At 45.8% G+C, this 19,770-nt stretch overlaps 1 protein-coding gene across 1 annotated transcript in view; it reads left to right on the forward strand.

Moving 5' to 3' along the window:
• The window catches only part of LOC119978082 (decorin-like), a 260,844-nt gene extending 242,790 nt beyond the window's left edge, over window positions 1-18,054 (forward strand). The window contains exons 5-8 of the mRNA XM_038819467.1: window positions 1,272-1,385; window positions 1,597-1,690; window positions 8,034-8,172; window positions 17,531-18,054. Of these exons, the coding sequence (XP_038675395.1) occupies window positions 1,272-1,385; window positions 1,597-1,690; window positions 8,034-8,172; window positions 17,531-17,725 (542 nt within the window). The 3' untranslated portion in view covers window positions 17,726-18,054. The remainder of the gene's footprint in view (window positions 1-1,271; window positions 1,386-1,596; window positions 1,691-8,033; window positions 8,173-17,530) is intronic.
• Window positions 18,055-19,770: the final 1,716 nt, after the last annotated feature.

Genomic DNA, 19,770 nt, shown 5'->3' on the forward strand with positions numbered 1-19,770 from the left:
TTCTCAAAAAGCATAGGACCATATAACCATAGACGTGATACAGCACAGAAGACGGCCTATCAGCCCATCGTGTCCATGCCGACCCAAAGACACCCAGGTGCCCTTTCTAATCCCACCTTCCTGCACCCTGTCCATAGCCCTGCAGCTTACAGCACTTAAGGTGCAGATCCAGGTACTAATTCTTTTTATAAATTTAGAGTACCCAATTCATTTTTTTCCCATTAAGGGGCAATTTAGTGTGGCCAATCCACCTACCCTGCACACCTTTGGGTTGTGGGGGCGAAACACATGCAAACATGGGGAGAATGTGCAAACTCCAGACAGACTGTGACCCAGAGGCGGGATCGAACATGGGACCTCAGCGCCGCGAGGCAGCAATGCTAACCACTGCGCCACCGTGCTGCCCCTCAGGTAATTTTAAGAAGAGTTTAGGGTCTCTGCCTCCACCATCAACTCAGGCGGCGAATTCCAGACCCTCACCACCCCCTGTGCTTCCTCATGTCCACTCTAATCCTTCTGCCACTCAGCTTGAATCTATGACCCCTGGCTTTTGAACTCTCTGCCCAGGGAAACAGGCTCCTCCTGTTTACCCTACCTCTATCCCTCACAGTTTTGCACCTCAATCATGTCACCACTCAGCCTTCTCTGTTCCAAGAAAAAAACGCGACCTCCACAGTCTCTCCTCGTAGCGACAAGCCTCCGGCCCTGGCAACATTCTAAGAAAGGTGGCAGCCTATTTGCAATTTCTATCCTGGGAAGAATATTAAGGCTGTGGAGCAGGTACAGGTCAGGGATGAGGGGCTGAAAAAGACGAGAGAACCTGTGTTTTCCGCTCCTTCGGACAGTGACACCCATGAAGAAATCTGACTGGATGGTTCAAATTTGATTTAAATAGGAAATGTTTCTGTCCATTGGTTGTCAAATCGTCAACTATGGAAAATATGTTTGGATTCTTCCCCAAAAGAGCAGGGGAGAGAACATAGAACATAGAACTGTACGATGAATGCTTTTCAGCAGGTAGTGACTAACACATGGAATGGCCTTCCCAAAATATTGGCAGAAGGAGAATCCGCGATAGCTTTTATCAAGGAAATTGATAGATATTTAAAAACAAGAAAGAAAATGTTGAATGTTTGGATGAAAATGAACCACATGGTCATCCTCTGCGTTGTCAAATTCGACGGGGCATTTAAAATAGATTCAAAACTTGGGAAATAATCACATCCAGTGAAAATCTTTGCTTACCTAACAAATGTCTCTAATCTCTGTAGAGTTAAGTAGAAACCCACTGATGGCAAAAGGAATTGCAAAGGGAGCCTTTCAAGGCTTGAAAACTCTGTCATATCTCCGGATCACTGAGACAGGACTTTCCGAAGTTCCGAAAGGTGAGGGATGTCGGATATCTCACTGCCGGGGATAACCTGGAATATTTTGAGACTCACCCGGTCGAGAGTTAGTTATTTCCAATGACACAGCTGAATCAAATCTGCAATATTTAAACCTCTTACTCGTAATGAAAGTAAGAGAAGGGCCTTGTGTAAGTCATCGACTAAACTGTTAATATGTCCTGACTGCTTATTTTGTTCTATTTCCAAGATCTGCCAAGTTCAATATCTGAGATGCACCTCGACCGCAATAGAATCCTCAAAGTAGAAGTGGATGACTTCAAAAACCTCAGCACTTTGATCAGGTACAATATTTACAATCAACCCTGAAATGCGGCATTTGAAATAAAAACAGAAAATTACACTGCAATAGGCTCAGCGCGTCAGGCGTCATTGTGAAAGGGAAAAAAAACGAGTCAACGTTTCAGCTGGGCCATTTGAACCTTTCATCGGAACTGAATGAGGAATTGCTAGCTCTGTGGCTGCATGCATTTAACCCCCACAACTATTTTAAAGTGAAAACATGCATACATCTTCCATGAATGTTGATATGCCATCAATGAACACACGACGAGTAGTGAATGTAACTGAGGCTTTAATAAACTACACTGAAAGCCTCCTGTCACAAGTGCTGAACGACCACAGGAAGATTTAACAATTGCCGGGGTTCATTGAATCAAATGATAAAACATTTCAGACACGTGCTCCAGTGCATTCTGATGGTGTGAGGGATTTAAAATGGAATTAGTGATCAGGCAATGCAAAAATAGTCTAAAATTGTCCAGAGATTGACTGAACTATGCAGTCCAAGTGAGGACATGCACTTCCCTTAAAATTGGGAGTGATCAGATTACAACCTCTAACCGTTACTCCACAAAGTGAATTATTTGCCTTTCCCTTTCCTCCTTTTGTTTGGGATTTAATGTCATAGCCCTAGCACAACAGACATGATCTAACCATTTCAATGTATTCAATGGAAAGTGGGGGTGGTACAGCATTTGGCCTGGCAGCAATGTTGAACAGCTTGCTAATGTTTATTATCAGTGAACCCCCAGAACCCATGATGGGTAAGGAGCTATGGGTCTATCCAGCTGGTCCCAATAGTTCCGGTGTCCAAACCATCACGAGTTCGCACTCACCTGGAACAATATGATCTTGGAGGAAAGGAAGGAAACATAGAACATAGAACGATACAGCGCAGTACAGGCCCTTCGGCCCTCGATGTTGCACCGATATGGAAAAAATCTAAAGGCCATCTAACCTACACTATGCCCTTATCATCCATATGCTTATCCAATAAATTTTTTAATGCCCTCAATGTTGGCGAGTTCACTACTGTTGCAGGTAGGGCATTCCACGGCCTCACCACTCTTTGCGTAAAAAACCCACCTCTGACCTCTGTCCTATATCTATTACCCCTCAATTTAAGGCTATGTCCCCTCGTGATAGCCACCTCCATCCGCGGGAGAAGGCTCTCGCTGTCCACCCTATCTAACCCTCTGATCATTTTGTATGCCTCTATTAAATCACCTCTTAACCTTCTTCTCTCTAACGAAAACAACCTCAAGTCCATCAGCCTTTCCTCATAAGATTTTCCCTCCATACCAGGCAACATCCTGGTAAATCTCCTCTGCACCCGTTCCAAAGCTTCCACGTCCTTCCTATAATGAGGCGACCAGAACTGTACGCAATACTCCAAATGCGGCCGTACCAGAGTTTTGTACAGCTGCAACATGACCTCATGGCTCCGGAACTCAATCCCTCTACCAATAAAGGTCAACACACCATAGGCCTTCTTCACAACCCTATCAACCTGGGTGGCAACTTTCAGGGATCTATGTACATGGACACCGAGATCCCTCTGCTCATCCACACTACCAAGAATTTTACCATTAGCCAAATATTCCGCATTCCTCTAATTCTTTCCAAAGTGAATCACCTCACACTTCTCCACATTAAACTCCATTTGCCACCTCTCAGCCCAGCTCTGCAGCTTATCTATGTCCCTCTGTAACCTGCAACATCCTTCCGCACTGTCTACAACTCCACCGACTTTAGTGTCGTCTGCAAATTTACTCACCCATCCTTCTGCGCCCTCCTCTAGGTCATTTATAAAAATAACAAACAGCAATGGCCCCAGAACAGATCCTTGTGGTACGCCACTCGTAACTGAACTCCATTCTGAACATTTCCCATCAACTACCACTCTCTGTCTTCTTTCAACTAGCCAATTTCTGATCCACATCTCTAAATCACCCTCAATCCCCAGCCTCCGTATTTTCTGCAATAGCCGACCGTGGGGAACCAAGTACAAAGCAGCACAGTAGCACAGTGGCTAGCACTGTGGCTTCACAGCGCCAAGGTCCCACATTCGATTCCCTGCTGGGTCACTGTCTGTGTGGAGTCTGCACGTTCTCCCCGTGTCTGCGTAGGTTTCCTCTGGGTGCTCCGGTTTCCTCCCACAGTTCAAAGACGTGCAGGTTAGGTGGATTGGCTGCGATAAATTGCCCTGGGTGGGTCGGTGCAGACTTGATGGGCCGAATGGCCTCCTTCTGCACTGTATGTTCTATGTTCTATATCAGGAATGCAGGGAAAACCTTCATCTCTGACTGTCTGATAAGTGATTCAAACTAGTCCAGTGAATGATATTGTCTCTGATTTGAGATATCTACCTTGTTTCAATATCCACAGAGACAGATAACTTTTTTTAAAAGCTTTGAACTTCCAATAATTCACTGAAAGAATAACCCGATAAGATTTTGTATAATATAAATTTTCCGCAACATGTTACTCAAAAATAATACTGTTGATTAAACCTCATTTTCTTTTTGTAGCATTTATAGTTAAAATTACAGAAAGGTACATACTTCTTTACACATTCTCTTTATCACACATTGTTCTCGCCACAGAATTAAGGTCCTTATAGCACACTGTCCAGCTCCAAGCTCCCAATGGGTTTCTCCCTGTTTACTTTCCCAGTTGGACGGCTTCTAATCACAGAGGGTTCCCATTGTGAGGGTTACAATACAGATTCTTTCCCACTAATCCAAGCTAGGCAAATCCTCCAGCATCCTTTAAATTTTCAAGTCTCACCCACTTTCTGTATGGTGAATGATAGAGTCAGCATTTTCTCTGCTTCAAATTCAGGGCTGATTGCCTTGTATCTTGTTCTGTGCCTCTTACATGTCTACAGACCACACTAAACAAACTGTTGCCTGCCATGTACATGGGATTTCTAGGGCATGCCTTCAACCTGTTCTCAAAAATAGTTTTCTCTGTCCTCTTTTTCATGGTAACATGAAACATGTCTTTAGTCCCAACTCTCACCTTAGAAGTAAATGGATAGTTTATAGCCCTCCCGTCTACAATTGGATACTAACAACACCCTTCTGGGACTTTAAGGAACTCAGGGACTATTCAAGATATACTCAAAGATGACTGCCATTATCTACAACAATTGTACCTTGTGCCTTCTCAGTAAAACAATTTGAGATTTCCTTTGAAGTTTAGCAATAAAACCATACAAGCTTGCTGTCAGACAGACAGCAGAACAGGTGACATGGTGCACTTCATTATACCCAGATTTAAAACTCCAGTCCCAAAATATAATATTATAAACCTCATGATTGTAACAAGGTGATCCCTAACCTACTCATATATATTCCCTGCTCTTGTTTGAAGGAATTCAGTAAAACAGCATTCACCACAAGCAGTCAGCCTGATCCACAGCTACACCATTCGCTGGGAAAAGAAGACCCCTAAACATCTCACCCAATTCTGCCCTCACATTACATGTCTAGGCGCAGGTGAGGAATATCCTCGGCGAACAATAGGTTTTTATAGCGCTGTGTTCTTTTCCAATCACTCCAGATGTCAACATCGACGAGAGCGAACTAGGCTTAAGACAGATGTTGGAATCCATTCATTTTTGACGTTATGTTGTGATGCTGCTGGTCCAAGAATGATGCAATTTGGAAACAAAAAACAGATGTTAAAGTCTGTCAGAAATTCACAATTATGCATGCGGGAAGTTTGATGCACGCACAGCTGTGATCTGGACATGTTTTCAAAGCGCACAATCAATGGATGCAGGAAGTTCGAAGTACAAACAATCCAACCCTACTTCAATTTATCCGCTCACAATTTGGCTTGGACCCAGAACAACTTAGATTAGTTTGGGTCAAGACTCCTGAGGTTCTGCTCTGCCAGTGCAAGTGTAGCAGAGTGGAACACCCAGTCACACCCAGCTGCACTGATACATTCCCAGGCTCAATGGACTGGGCCAGCTGAAGACATGATGGGCCATTTCTGATTAAAAGGGTGGATCAGAGGCGCTGACCCTGACTGAGGCCATTTTCAAAGGTGAAGGTGAGCCAGAAAAGGCCATTCATGAAAAAGTCACTTCAGTTCCCAATAGAGCTCATTTTGTTTCCACCCAGATGGTTGTAGGGGTCTGGGGCTCACTGCCTGAAAGGGTTGTCGAGGCAGAGATCCTCAATTCACTTAGAGGGTGTCTAGATATACAGCTGAAGTCGAGACATAGAGTTTTACAGAACGGAAAGAGGCTCTTCAGCCCATCGCGTCCATACTGGGCAACAAGCACCTAACGTTTCTCATCCCATTTTCCAGCACTTGGCCTTGAATGCAAGGGCAGTTCAAATGCGCATCTAAATATTTCTTAAAAGTGAGAGTTCCCGCCTCTACCACCCTTTCAGGCAGAGAATTTCAGGTTCTCTTTTAGCTCACTTGGTTTTTAGCTCACTTGGCTAGACAGCTGGTTGATGATGCGGAGCCATGCCAGCAGTGCGGGTTCAATTCCCGTACTGGCTGAGGTTATTCATGAAGGCCCCGCCTTCTCAACCTTGCCCCTTGCCTGAGGTGTGGTGACCCTCGGGTTAAATCACCACCAGTCAGCTCTCCCCCTCTAAGGGGAAAGCAGCCAAAGGACATCTGGGACTATGGCGGTTTTACCTTTCCGCAGTGTTGGAAGCAGGAGAGTGGTATGATTTTCAGCCGGCGCCGACATGTTGAACCAAGTGACCTATCTTTGTGTCAGAAACATTCTCTGATTGTAATGAGGCTTCTGTTGGAAATTATCAATATTTTTCAAGGATTGTTGCTTGGCAATGTTTTTTTTTTCTTCATTCTTTCATGGGATGTGTGTGTTATTGGCTAGGCCACCATTTGATGCCCATCCCTGATTGCCCTTTGAACTGAGCGGCCTGCTCGGCCATTTCAGAGCACAGTTAAGAAGCAACCACATTGCTGTAGGCCTGGAGTCACGTGGAGGCCTGATTGGGTAAGGATGTAGAGTTGCTTCTCCAAGGGACATTAGTGAACAAGATAGGTTTTTACAACAATTTCATAGTCATCATTACTGAGACTAGCTTTAAAAGACCATAAGACTAGGAGCAGAAGTCAGCCATTCGGCCCATCAAATCTCCTCCGCCATCTGATAAGCTTATAACTGATGTGAAATTGTAGTCCTCAACCCCACTTTTCCGCCGTATCCCCATAAACCTTGATTCCCTTACTGATTAAATCTATCCATCTCAGTCTTGAACATACTTAACGACCCAGCCTCTACAGCTCTCTGGGGTAAAGAATTCCACAGATTCACTACCCTCAGAGAGATGCAATTTCTCCTCATCTCTGTTTTAAGTGGGTGACCCCTTACTCTGACATTCTGCCCTCTGGTCCTAGACTCTCCCACAAGGGAAAACAAACTCCCAGCATCGACTCTGTCAAACCCCCTGAGAATTCTATATGTTTCAATAAAGTCGCCTCTCATTCTTCTGAACGCCATTTGCCTTCCCTATTACTTGCTTGCCGGCTAGCTTTGTGTGACTTATGTTTGGGGACCCCCAAATCCCTCTGTGCTGCAGCTTTCTGCAGTCTCTCTCCATTTAAATAATACTCTGCTCCTTTATTCTTCCTGCCAAAGTGCCTAACTTCACATTTTCCTACATTATACTCCATCTGCCAAGTTTTTGCCCAGTCACTCAACCTGCCTATCTCCCGCTGTAGACTCTTTGTGTCACCCTCAACACTTGCCTTCTCACTTATCTTTATGTTATACCCCAGATTTATTAATTGAATTGAAGTTCCACCAATGGTCATGGTGAGATTTGAACACATGCCCCTAGAGAATTGGCCTGGTGAAGTTCTTGCTATACCGCCATCAACCCCTTTCAATAGCAATGATCATTCTTAAGATCTCCCTGAAACTCACTTAGCAACAGGATGTTCTCCCCACCGCCCCCGCAGAATTCAAAGAGGAACTGCAATTCATTTACGTAAAATCAGAATCCACCACAAATCTTTCACCCACTCCAGGGCAGAGGTCAGCTTTTCCATTCTTCTCCTAAAGCAGGAATCTCACGTTCTATGTCTGATTAGCTGTATGCTCCATTTGATGTCCAGTTTTTTGCCATGGGGAATTGCTTACCCTTGAACTGAACAAGGTTCTTTGGAATTGCCATGGATAGAGAGGATCACTGGTGAAGCAGGCGCAATGAAATCATTCACTCCCGTTTTGACAAATGACTAATCTGCCGTCACTCAGTAAAGGCATTTGCTTGCGTTTTCACAGCAAGATGTTGCACCGGTCTATTTTTGGTTCTTATCTCTTCCTTTTACTCATTGCAGGTTGAGGCTGAGTTCCAACAAAATCAGGTATTTTGCGAACAAGACTCTCGGCCACATGCCTAAACTCCAGGATCTCCACCTGGACAACAATAGATTGCTTTCTATTCCTCCAGGCCTCCCCCAGCACAAAAACATCATGGTAAGGTGCTGACGTTCAGGAGATGAACTCGGTAATGTTGGAATGCGAGACCAGTGGATAGGTTTTCCCTTATGGCAGCGAGGGAAGCAGAGTCTTGATGCACTTTCTGTTGTGTCTGCTTACGGAGACAGGAAAAGGTGGAAAGAGATCAACTTATTCCTCAAAACGTAAAACCAATTTGTTAAATGCTCAGACAGATTTTTTGACTCAGTTGAAGTATTCAGACATTCCTGTCGGCCCTTGGGATTGAGTTTAGACCAGTGACATGCATGCAATTACACTTTCTATCTTGGAATGTTAATAGGAGCTGAATAGTACTTATATGGGAGAGCCCCTCGGATGTCAGGCACTGTAGCTTTTCATGAGACTGCTCCAGAGAATCAGGCAGCACAGAAGGAGACTATTTGGTTTGTCATACCTGCATTGATCCTTTGAAAGGACTATTCAATTAGTTTGACTTCCTGCTCCTTCCTCCATAGGGGAACTTTTCTGCAATATATTTCTTTTCAAGCATTTATCCAATTCCCCTTTGAAAATTACCATTGTATTTTGTTCCTTCACCATTTCAGGCAGTCCTTTCCAGATCAAAATAACTTATTGCATGAAGAGATTTCCACTCTTATTACCACTGCTTCTTTTAAACAATTATCTTGAGTGTCCATTTTTTGTTCACTCGCATGATGTGGGTGTTGCTGGCCAGGCCAGCATTCATTCCCCATCTTTAATTGTCCTCGAGAAGGTGGTGGTGAGCTGTCTTATTCAACCACTGCAGTCGGTGTGGTGTGGGTACACTCACAGGGAGAGTGTTCCAGCATTGTGACCCTGCGACGGTGAAGTTACGTCAATATATTTCCAAGGCAGGATTGTGAGTGGTTAGGACGGGAACCTCCAGCTGGTGGTCTTTCCATGTCTCTGCTGCACTTGTCCTTCTAGATGGTAGTGGTCATGGATTCGGAAGGTGGCCAAGGAGCCTATTGTCACACACCCCCTGCCAATAGAAACAGTTCCTTCTTATTTATCAATCAAAGCCCTCCATAATTTGGGGGCACCTCTACTAATTCCCTCATTAAATAATGAATTCTTGAATATCAGTCACAGAGCAATGTAACACAATCACTTCACTGGATAATTACATGACTTGGTTGTAACATACAAATACTTAGTCAATGTTTTCCACCAGGTTAAAGTCCAACAGGTTTGATTCAAACACGAGCTTTCGGAGCGCAGCTCCTTCCTCAGGTGAATGCTGCGCTCCGAAAGCTCGTGTTTGAATCAAACCTGTTGGACTTTAACCTGGTGTTGTAAGACTTCTTACTGTGCTCACCCCGGTCCAACACCGGCATCTCCACATAATGTTTTCCAAGTTATGATTTTCAGAAGAATTGAGTGGGGAGTGGAGGTGAATTGTTTTCTTCAGGGTAATGTTTGGGCAGGAGGGGACTTCCTCACGCTCCTTGCTGCCAGTGCCCAGGACTTACACTCTGGAAAATGCAGGAATTAAGAAGGGATGCCTGTTGGCTTGGTCTGTATTGCACAGGAAGGGCTGGGAATGAGAGGGCAGTCCTGATGGGGATTGGGGAAAGAAAAATTCCATTGCCAAGGTGGCAATAGGTCTCATCAACCTGTCATTTCTGCCATAATTCAACCCAATTCCAGTTGAGATAATGGGATTTACCCTCCCCTTATAAACTTTTGGTTCACTTTATTCCAATGGTTCAGTTGATAAGTTCATGAAACAGTGAGGAATCGAGTTAAACATATTTGAAAGATATATGGGGCTGGATTCTCCAAAAATGGGGCTATGTCCCCACGCCGGCGTAAAGATGTTGGCGTTTCACGCAAGACTTTCCTGAAAAAAATTAAGACTTATTCACCTGCCTGCAGGGAGCTGGCAGGGCCCGGGAGTGCTTCTCGCAGCAGTTCCGAGTCTGCGCATGCGCACAGCGGCGGCCAAGCCGAACGCGATGGCGGACTTAGCCGGCGGAGCTGGACCAACAAAGAAGGTGCAACGATCTGGCCCGCGCCGCTCCATCTAACCCGCCTGATCGCTGCCCCGGCTGCCTATATGCCCCTCCCCACCCCTCCCCCCCCCGGTACTTGATTCTCCCAACACCCCCCCCCCCCATCAACCGCCGCGCGAGAGTCCGGACCAGACAGATGTGGTTAGAACCACACCGTCGGGAATTCGGCCGGTTGGGGCCGGAGCATCACTGGGAGGGCCTCTGGCAATGGCACCCCAGCCGCACCGCGTAAATCGCTGAGTCCACAAATGATCAGCCATGATCTAATTGAATGGCGGAGCAGGCTCGAGGGGCCAGATGGCCTACTCCTGCTCCTAGTTCTTATGTTCTTATGAGACAAACTACGCAAAAGAAATACCCTGACTCGGCCAAAGTTCATTCACAGCAGATAATCTCGTTTTTGTTAGTAACCTTGGGGTTGGATCATCATGGTTACCTGGGAGAATCTCAGCAAGGTCTGGGCCTGTATCGTATTTGGTGGACCTACAATGGAGACAGGTGTGAAAGCACCTGGACCACATCAGAAGGAGAGAGGCTGCAGCCCCAACAGCAAGGCATGGATCCAGTGGTTACTGCCAATGTTTCTTCATCAGAGCCAGAAATGAGGAAATGGGTTGGTTCAGAAGAGGCCATTTTTGCTACTTCCGAGGGAACTGGAGATGGTGTCTGCACCAACATACCTTCTGCGACCTTTAAACAACCTTCCGTTGCTCATGACACCACTACCTAAATGGTGGGAGAACCTGTCAGAGAACTGAGGCCTTCCACCAGACCCCAGAAGTCACCCAAAGAGACTTATGAGAGATTGCACCTTACTACCCCTTTTGTGCTTCTTCCCTCATTGGGAAGAAGCACAAAATAAATAATTACCTGTTATCCGGTAATGTATATAGTGCTGAGGGATTGCGGGAGGGGGGGAGGGGGGGGGGGGGTGATTGGGAGGGGGTATGTGGTAGCACGGCCCCTTTAAGGGGTGATCGTTCAGGGGCCACGTGACCCATGCGGGAGCACACAAAACCTGACCAATGGGTAGAAAGCACGGGGCATAAGGAGCAGGGGCCCCGAGGAGTGTGGACCTGGGAGTCAAGGTGTGAAGACGTGTACTTCAACTGCTGGTGCTGTAGATAGATTGTTTGTTCCGATAAATCACTTCATTATTTAAGAAGCCACCTTGTCACTACCTCGTATTATTACATGCTGAAAACCAGCTCACTTCCCCCTGGTGTACCCAGGAACATGAAGAGAAGAGCAAGAGCAGGCCAAATAAATAAATAAGAGCAAGAATAGGCCAATCAGTTCCTTGAGCTTGCCCCATTATTCAAATTGGCCATGCCTGTTCTGTAACTTAACTCTCTTTACCCATATTTGCTTCATAGCTCTTGATATGCTCACTCAACTGAAATTTAGTGATCTAAGTCTTTGAAAAATAAAATGACTGAGGTTCCATAGCCTTTCGGGAAAGAGTTCCTGATTTCCACGATTCTTTGCTCCTACCTTTACTCTAGAACAGCCTAGTTCCTGTTCTCAATTCCCGCACCAGAATAAATAGTTTCAACACAGTCTAACCTACTGAGTCCCTTTATCATTTTCAAGACTTCAATTTGGTCAGCCCTTATCCTTCTAAGTTCAAGAAAGTGCAAACCATATTTACACAACCTATCTTCAGGGCTGCATGGTAGCACAGTGGTTAGCACTGTTGTTTCACAGTGCCAGGATCCCGGCTTGGATCACTGTCTGTGCGGAGTCTGCACGTTCTCCCCGTGCCTGCGAAGGTCTCCTTCCTCCCACAAGTCTCACAAGTGCCGTTAGGTGAATTGGACATTCTGAATACTCCCTCTGTGTACCCAAACAATTTTGCGAGGGCCACGAAGAATCCAGCACGAGTTTTAAGGCTACAAAGAAATAACATTTATGTACAATAACATATATAGCCGCCGGCGGCGGCGGCGGCGGCGGCGACGGCGGCGGCGGCGGCGGCGGCGGCAGCGGCAGCAGCAGCAGCAGCAGCAGCAGCAGCAGCAGCAGCAGCAGCAGCAGCAGCAGCAGCAGCAGCAGCAGCAGCAGCAGCAGCAGCAGCAGCAGCAGCAGCAGCAGCAGCAGCAGCAGCAGCAGCAGCAGCAGCAGCAGCAGCAGCAGCAGCAGCAGCAGCAGCTTCCCTTGCTGCTGACTTCTCCATCTCTGCTGGTTCCAATCTGGCCAGCTCTATTTATGCAGGGAGTCTGCTAATGATTTCTCCGCCCCCCTCATTGGGGAAGCTCATATCCCAAAGGATTGTGGGATTGTCATTAGTCCCCAGCCAGTGGTAAGCAGGCAGGTTATAACAGGCGACTAGGGGCTTTTCACAGTCACTTCATTGTAATGTTAATGACAATAATCATTATTCTTATATTATAATTGAACTCTAATATCATTCTGGTAAATCTTGTCCTGCACCTCTTCAAGGCCAATATACTCTTTTTGAGGTACAGGGCCCTAAAATGAGCACAGTGCTCCAGATCGGGTCTGAGCAAAGCTCTGTTCAACTCTGTTTAACCATTACTTTGTTGTTTTTGTAAGATCACCTCTTATTCTTTTTAAATTCAGGGGTATCGAAGCTATGTTTCTGCCCAATATATTTCTGTTTTTTTAATATAAATTTAGAGTACCCAATTCATTTTTTTCCAATTAAGGGGCAATTTAGTGTGGCCAATCCACCTAACCTGCCCATCTTTGGGTTGTGGGGGTGAAACCCACGCAAACACAGGGAGAATGTGCAAACTCCACACGGACAGTGACCCAGAGCCAGGATCGAACCTGGGACCTCGGCGCCGTGAGGCAGCAGGGCTAACCCTCTGCACCACCGTACTGCCCCTGCCTGATATATTTCTGCTCTGGTATCCCTTGGGTTTCTTACTGATGGAGCAGATGAAAAACTATTAGTTTTGTAGTTTGCGGGTCAGCACGGTGGCACAGTGGTTAGCCCTGATGCCTCATGGCACCTAGGTCCCAGGTTCGATCCCGGCTCTGCGTCACTGTCCATGTGGAGTTGCATATTCTCCCCGTGTTTGCGTGGGTCTCACCCCCACAACCCAAAGATGTGCCAGATAGGTGGATTGAAAGTATTAAATTGCCCCTTAATTGGAAAAACAAATGAATTGGGTACTCTAAATTTATTTTTTTAAAGCTTTGTAGTTTGCTGATGGCTTTCTCGATTTTTGCAAAGTCCAAACGGCGACTTTGTATTTTTCCCCATGTGATAAACACCTTTGTTTTTCTCCTCTGCAAAACCTTTCAGCTTCCCTTGGCTCGTGAATGAAGCAGACCATCGCTATTTTGCTTTTATAGGAAGCAAAGATCTGTGTCATTTTGTAGCACAGTCCAGAATGTTAGCGAAAAGCTCCAGACTCCAAGTTGGCTGCAGCCACTGAATGAATGGCAATGTCCTCATGATAAAAACATTCAATATCTCAAGCTGTATTTCTTCATCACTGAGCAACATGTTCCCCAAGCCACTTGGCAGAGGGCGTTGCTGGCGAATAAACGATTGAACTAAGGATGAGGAAATGCCATTCAGTCAATATTTACTCATCCAACGAAAGAGATCCCAACCAATGGCATTTGGAAATATTCCATGGTTCGTGGCTCCAGTACTCTGTCTCTGGAAGTTTATTCCACACATTAATCACCTTTATTTGAAAACATTTCTTGAATCATTCCACAGCTGACCTTTTATTTAGTTAAACCAATGATAATTCATTTTACTCTCCCAGGTTGACCTATTGTTCTGGGTTAACGTTCTCTATTCCTTCAATTAAACAGTTAGAAAATAACGATTCATTTCCTTCCTTTCCTGGTTTCAAAGCCAGAATTCTCCAGTCTTTTGCTGGAACTCAGTTCGCTCACAGTGCACTGTGGCATTGCCTCCAATCCTTAGAAATGCCTCTTTTAGTTCCTGGCAATGAGTACTGAATGCATTATCCCAGGTGGGATCTGACCAGAGCACTGGGAAATGATCCAATTAGGAGGGATTTAGGACTGGAACTTTAAATTTAATTTAAATGTAGGGGATCATGTGACCTGTTCTGGTGACTGCCTTACAGCAAGCCTGTGTGGCTTGATTGTTAGAAATCAAAGGAAGGCTTCAATAGTTTTCATAGGCTGACAGAATCCCGACAGTGCAGAAGGAGGCCATTCAGCCCATTGAGTCTGCACTGACCCTACGATAGAGCACCCCACCTTGGCCCACTCCCCCGCCCTATCCCCATGAACCAATAACCCCACCTGACCTGCCCATTTTTGGACACGAAGGTACAATTTTAACATGGCCAATCCACATAACCTTCACATCTTTGGACTGTGGGAGGAAAGCGGAGCAGCCGGAGGAAACCCACGCAGACACGGGGAGAACGGGCAGACTCTGCACAGACAGTGACCCAAAGTTGGAATTGAATCCGGGTCCCTGAGGCAGCAGTGCTAACCACTGTGCCACCGTGCCACCCAGTGTCGTTTTAAACTGATTGTTGGGAAGTCCAAATGGACTTTAAGATGAAGAAAGTGCAAAGAAGGTGGTGGGATAATGGCAGCGGTCTCTGAGTTAGCAATGGGTCGACCCTGAGTCATCCAAAGTCCCAGAAAGGTGTTGAACATATTGGATTGTATCCAGCTGTGCTGTAAACTGCCCAGTTACTTTGAAAATGAAAGCGAGTTATGGTCAAGATTGACATTTCTACCAGGATGCAATGTTGATGTGTTTCATTTGACATGGCAAAGATGGCAGAGGAATCCATTTTTGAGATCAGGGTACAGAGTCGTCTACCCATCAATGAACGTTGCAGACAGCAGTTGCATGTGGCCAGCACAGGGAAGGGACTGTTTTGGATTTTGAGCAACCACAGCTGGACGTGGGAGGGAGATGATCTCTTGTCAAAGAGACACATTCTGCAAACAGCTAAGAATTCTGGACGATATTTCCTGGCATGACTGGATTGGGGGTGGGGGGGGGGGAGGAGGAGAGAAGAATCATCCCAGCAGGTTTTACTGCTGGTGGGGTATTTTTAAAAACCAGTGGATATCACCCAGATACAGTCACCAGATTTACAACTTGATGAAACAGGGATACAGGAACCCATTGGTAGTGGGGGACAGTAGGGAACTGTTTGCTATAAGAACTATAATTCCAGGAACAGTGAGGTGGGTGATCAGTATAAAATGTGAATAGCCCTTTCCGTAGTTTAGAGTATAAATTGCTCACCAGAAAATAGCATTGGGTGAAGAGTGATAATTTACTCATTTACTACAGTAAATGTTTCAAAACGTGAAATCTTGGCATGCCATTCCTTTCTGTGAGTTCAAATCTCTTTTTGAAAGTTATCAGTCCCTGTAGAGATTGTAACATCAGTCTGATCACAATCTTCTCTGGTTTATACCTCACTGTTTTAGCTATGTTGTTTAGCACACTGTGTTGTTTAGCACACTATGTTGTTTAGCACACTGACGTTCAGTGGTAGAATTCTGCCTCTGAGTCAGAAGGTTGTATGTTCAAACCCCATTCCAGGGACTTCAGCATCAATGTATTAGGCGACACAGTTCAATACTGAGGGAGAGAATTTCATTGCCAGAGGCACCATCATTTAAACAAGATATGAAAGCATGTGTCTCTGTCTGCTCTTTCAGGTGGGGGTGAATGTTACCATGACACAATCTTGAAGAGCAGGAGGGTTATCTCTGATTAAAAATTACCCCTCAATCAACATCACTAAATCAGATTTTCTGGTCACTTATTTGCTGTTCCTGGTGCAGACTTGATTGGCTGAATAGCCTCCTTCTGCACCGTCACTTCTATGATTCTGTTTATGGGAGCTTGCTGTGTTCAAATTGGCTACTGTCTTCCCCCAATACAACAGTTGGCTACAAAGTACTTTGGAATGACTTGAGGTTATGAAAGGTGCTTCACAGTGGTTAGCACTGCTGTCTCACAGCGCCAGGGACCGGGGTCCAATTCCAACCTCAGGTCACTGTCTGTGTGGAGTCTGCATGTTCTCCCCTGCTCTGCGTGGATTTCCTCCGGGTGCTCCGGTTTTCTCCCACAGTCCGAAGATGTGCAGGTTAGGTGGGTTGGCCATGCCAATTTGCCCCTTACTGTTCAAAGGTTAGGTGGGGTCACGGGTTTACGGGGGAGTGGGTCTAGGTTGGGGTGCAGACTAAATGGGCCGAATGGCCTCCTTCTGTGCTATAGGGCTGTACTGGGGCTGGTTTAGCACAGGGCTAAATCACTGGCTTTGAAAGCAGACCAAGGCAGGCCAGCATCACGGTTCAATTCCCGTACCAGCCTCACCGAACAGGCGCCGGAATGTGGCGACTAGGGGCTTTTCACAGTAACTTCATTTGAACCCTACTTGTGACAATAAGCGATTTTCATTTAATTTAATTTCAATTCTTTATTTCTTTCATTGATAGTACTGGCTTTGTTCTTTATTGTTCTGCCTTGGTTGAACATATTTAGTGTCAAGTCTACTAAGACATCTTGGCCTCTTTCAGTTTCATCCATGGTTATTTCACCACTTGTGGAATATGCATGTGTTCAAGTTTTCTATGCAATGTGCACTAGATGGACAGAGCAGTGAAAGATTGTCGCTTTATTTCAAAATATGAGGATATGGGCAGAGAAGGACCAAGAACCAGGGGATATTTAAGATAAAAGGCAAGGGAACCAAAGGTGGCACGCCAAAATGCTTTCTCACGCAACAACTGGCTAGGATCCAGAATGCACTGCGTGGCAGTATGATGGAGGCAGAGTCAATCGTGGCTTTCGAAAAGACAATTGGACAATTATCTGAAGATAAAACTTAACAGGGCCACGGAGAAAAGGCAGAGGCAAAGGTCAAGTTGGATTGCTCTTGCAGAGATATGGTGGTGCAGTGGTTAGCACTGCTGCCTCAAAGTGCCGAGGACCCGGGTTTGATTCCGGCCCCAGGTCACTGTCCGTGTGGAGTTTACACATTCCCCCCTTGTCTGCGTGAGTCTCGCCCCCACAAAAGACAAAAAGATGTGCCAGGTAGGTGGATTGGCAACGCTAAATTGTCCCTTAATTGGATTTTCTTTTGTTGAAAGTCTGGTGATGTACTATGATGGAACCATTGTTGTTAAAAACCCAACTGGTTTAGTCTATCTTCCTTACCTAGTCTGGCCTGCATGTGACTCCAGATCCACAGCAATGTGGCTGACTCTTAAATAGCCCAGCAAATCACTGCAATTGAGGGCAATTAGGGATGATGATGACACTGAGCTCTGTTTTGTTTTCCGATATTGTTGTGTTCAGAATTAATTGGGTTTTCTTTTATTTCTGATTCCAATCACAGGCCCTCTATCTCAATGACAACCAGATAGCTCACTTAAAAGATGGTGACTTTTGCCCTCAGATGGATGACCCAATGAAGAGCCCGTACAGCAGGATTAGCCTGTACGGGAACCCTATTCCCTACTGGGAAATCGAGCCTGGAGTCTTCCGCTGTGCTGTGGACTGGATATTCATCCAACTGGAAAGACCTAACTGAAGCCTCATGATGAACATTGGCTGAAAACTGGTCCCAGATACAAACCGCCAGATCACATACTTCCATCTGTGCAGTAGACTTCCTTACTCAAACTGCTGAATAGCAAATATGAAATTAAAACATAGAAGCGACATTTTCTTTTCACACTCACTCTGCTAATAGTTTATGTGGATTTTTTCACCGTTTTTTTTAATACGTTTGCCATTTCTTGAGTTACTATTCTGCAGGGGCATGTACTGTAATATGCACAAATAACATGCATTCATAAAGAGAACAGCTTTGGAGCAAGCTTTCCATTGCAGTTTGCATAATAAAAATGTTACAGAATATCCATGTTGATATTTTGGTATTATTTGATGGCAAACAGTCTATTTTTAAAAGTAAATTTCGAGCACCCAATTCATTTTTTTTCCAATTAAGGGGCAAGTTGGCATGGCCAATCCACCTATCCTGCGCATCTTTTTGGGTTGTGGGGGTGTGACCCACACAGACACAAGGAGAATGTGCAAACTCCACATGAACAGTGATCCGGGGCCGGGGTCGAACCTGGGTCCTCGGCGCCGTGAGGCAGCAGTGCTAACCACTGTGCCAGCGTGCCGCCCAAATACTCTATTTAACGCATCGGAAACCATGCATTTATCAACACTATCATTCTCTCAGCAACAACACCAGGTGTGCAACACTCCAGAATTCCACAGGGGGTGAGGTCTGCATCGATGGGAATGTATGTGTTGGGCCAGTGGTAATATGTATCGTGTTCATTGTTCCAATGCAGAAAGCTGTAAGCACCAAAACCTTGAACAGAATGACATGAATTTACAGAGTATCTTGACAGCAGTGAGTGTAAAGTATTGTTTGTGTGCTGAGAGCTATTTCTTCAGATTTTGGAACCAGTAGAATAAGATGGACCTAAAGACTCCTGAGTAAATTTAAGCAAAGCTCAGTTCTTCAATTCTGAAAATGGAAGGACAATGAAATGATTTTATTCCAACTTGAATACAATTCCAGATTCTGGAGAAAGATAAGTTGATGTTTAATATGAATGCATGAATTATTCTGTTGAATGTGTTCCCGAGAATATTAAAGCACAAACACTTATTCAGCAAATCATGCCTACACTAGATCACTGAAAGAGTTGTTCAATTCGTCTACTCTCCCTCATTGGTTCCATGTGAAACCTCTTGGATACATATATCCAACCAAAACTTAATGGCCAGGATTGTCCGAAATCCCGGGCAAGCGTTGACGCCAGCGTCAAAACCGGCGCGAGCGACACCGGCGTCAATGGGTCTCCAGGCCCAGGCATTCACACCTTCCTAGGGGGCGAGTACGTCGCCGGAGTGCTGTGCGCTCGAAAGCCAGACGCCATGGCCGGCGCGTGTCTGCGCATGAGCATGAGTTGCCGTCTCACGCCAGACCCTGGGCAATATGGCAGAGCCCTACAGGGGCCTGGTGCAGAGGAACATAGGCCCCCCCTGGAATTAGCCCGCTGGCCGATCGGTAGGCACCGATTGCGGGCCTGGCCACTGTAGAGCCCCCCCTCCCGGAGTCGGATCCCCCCGGCCCCCACCAGGACGGCCCCCGCAGCCAGAACTCCGAGGTCCCGCCGGGTGGGACCATACGTAAAGCACGCCGGCAGAACTCGCCGGGCACTTAGACCGTTGAGCGCGGAGAATCGCTGCAGTGGCGGCCAGAGAATCGGCAGCCCGGCGTCGGAGCAGCATGGCGCAATTCTTGCGCACCCCCCTGCCGATTCTCCGACTTGGTGCTGGATTGGAGAATCCTGGCCAATGTGTTCAATCTTCCATTTTGTTAATTAAAAGAAGACATTGTTCATCAGTGGCATCAAACTTCAAAATAATTGGGGAAATTCCAATATTTTTCTCGAGTTGTAAAGAAACATTTTCATTTATATAGCCCCTTTCACCAAAGGAAGTCTCAAAGTACAGCCATAACTCACCCAACAAAGAGTTATTGCCCACAGGAAGAGATAGTGAGCATGATCTATCGGCCTCATCGCGCCCGTCCCAGCATTCAGTGAGGCC

This window comes from Scyliorhinus canicula, chromosome 15 (genome assembly GCF_902713615.1).
Source record: "Scyliorhinus canicula chromosome 15, sScyCan1.1, whole genome shotgun sequence".
Lineage (NCBI taxonomy): Eukaryota > Metazoa > Chordata > Chondrichthyes > Carcharhiniformes > Scyliorhinidae > Scyliorhinus > Scyliorhinus canicula.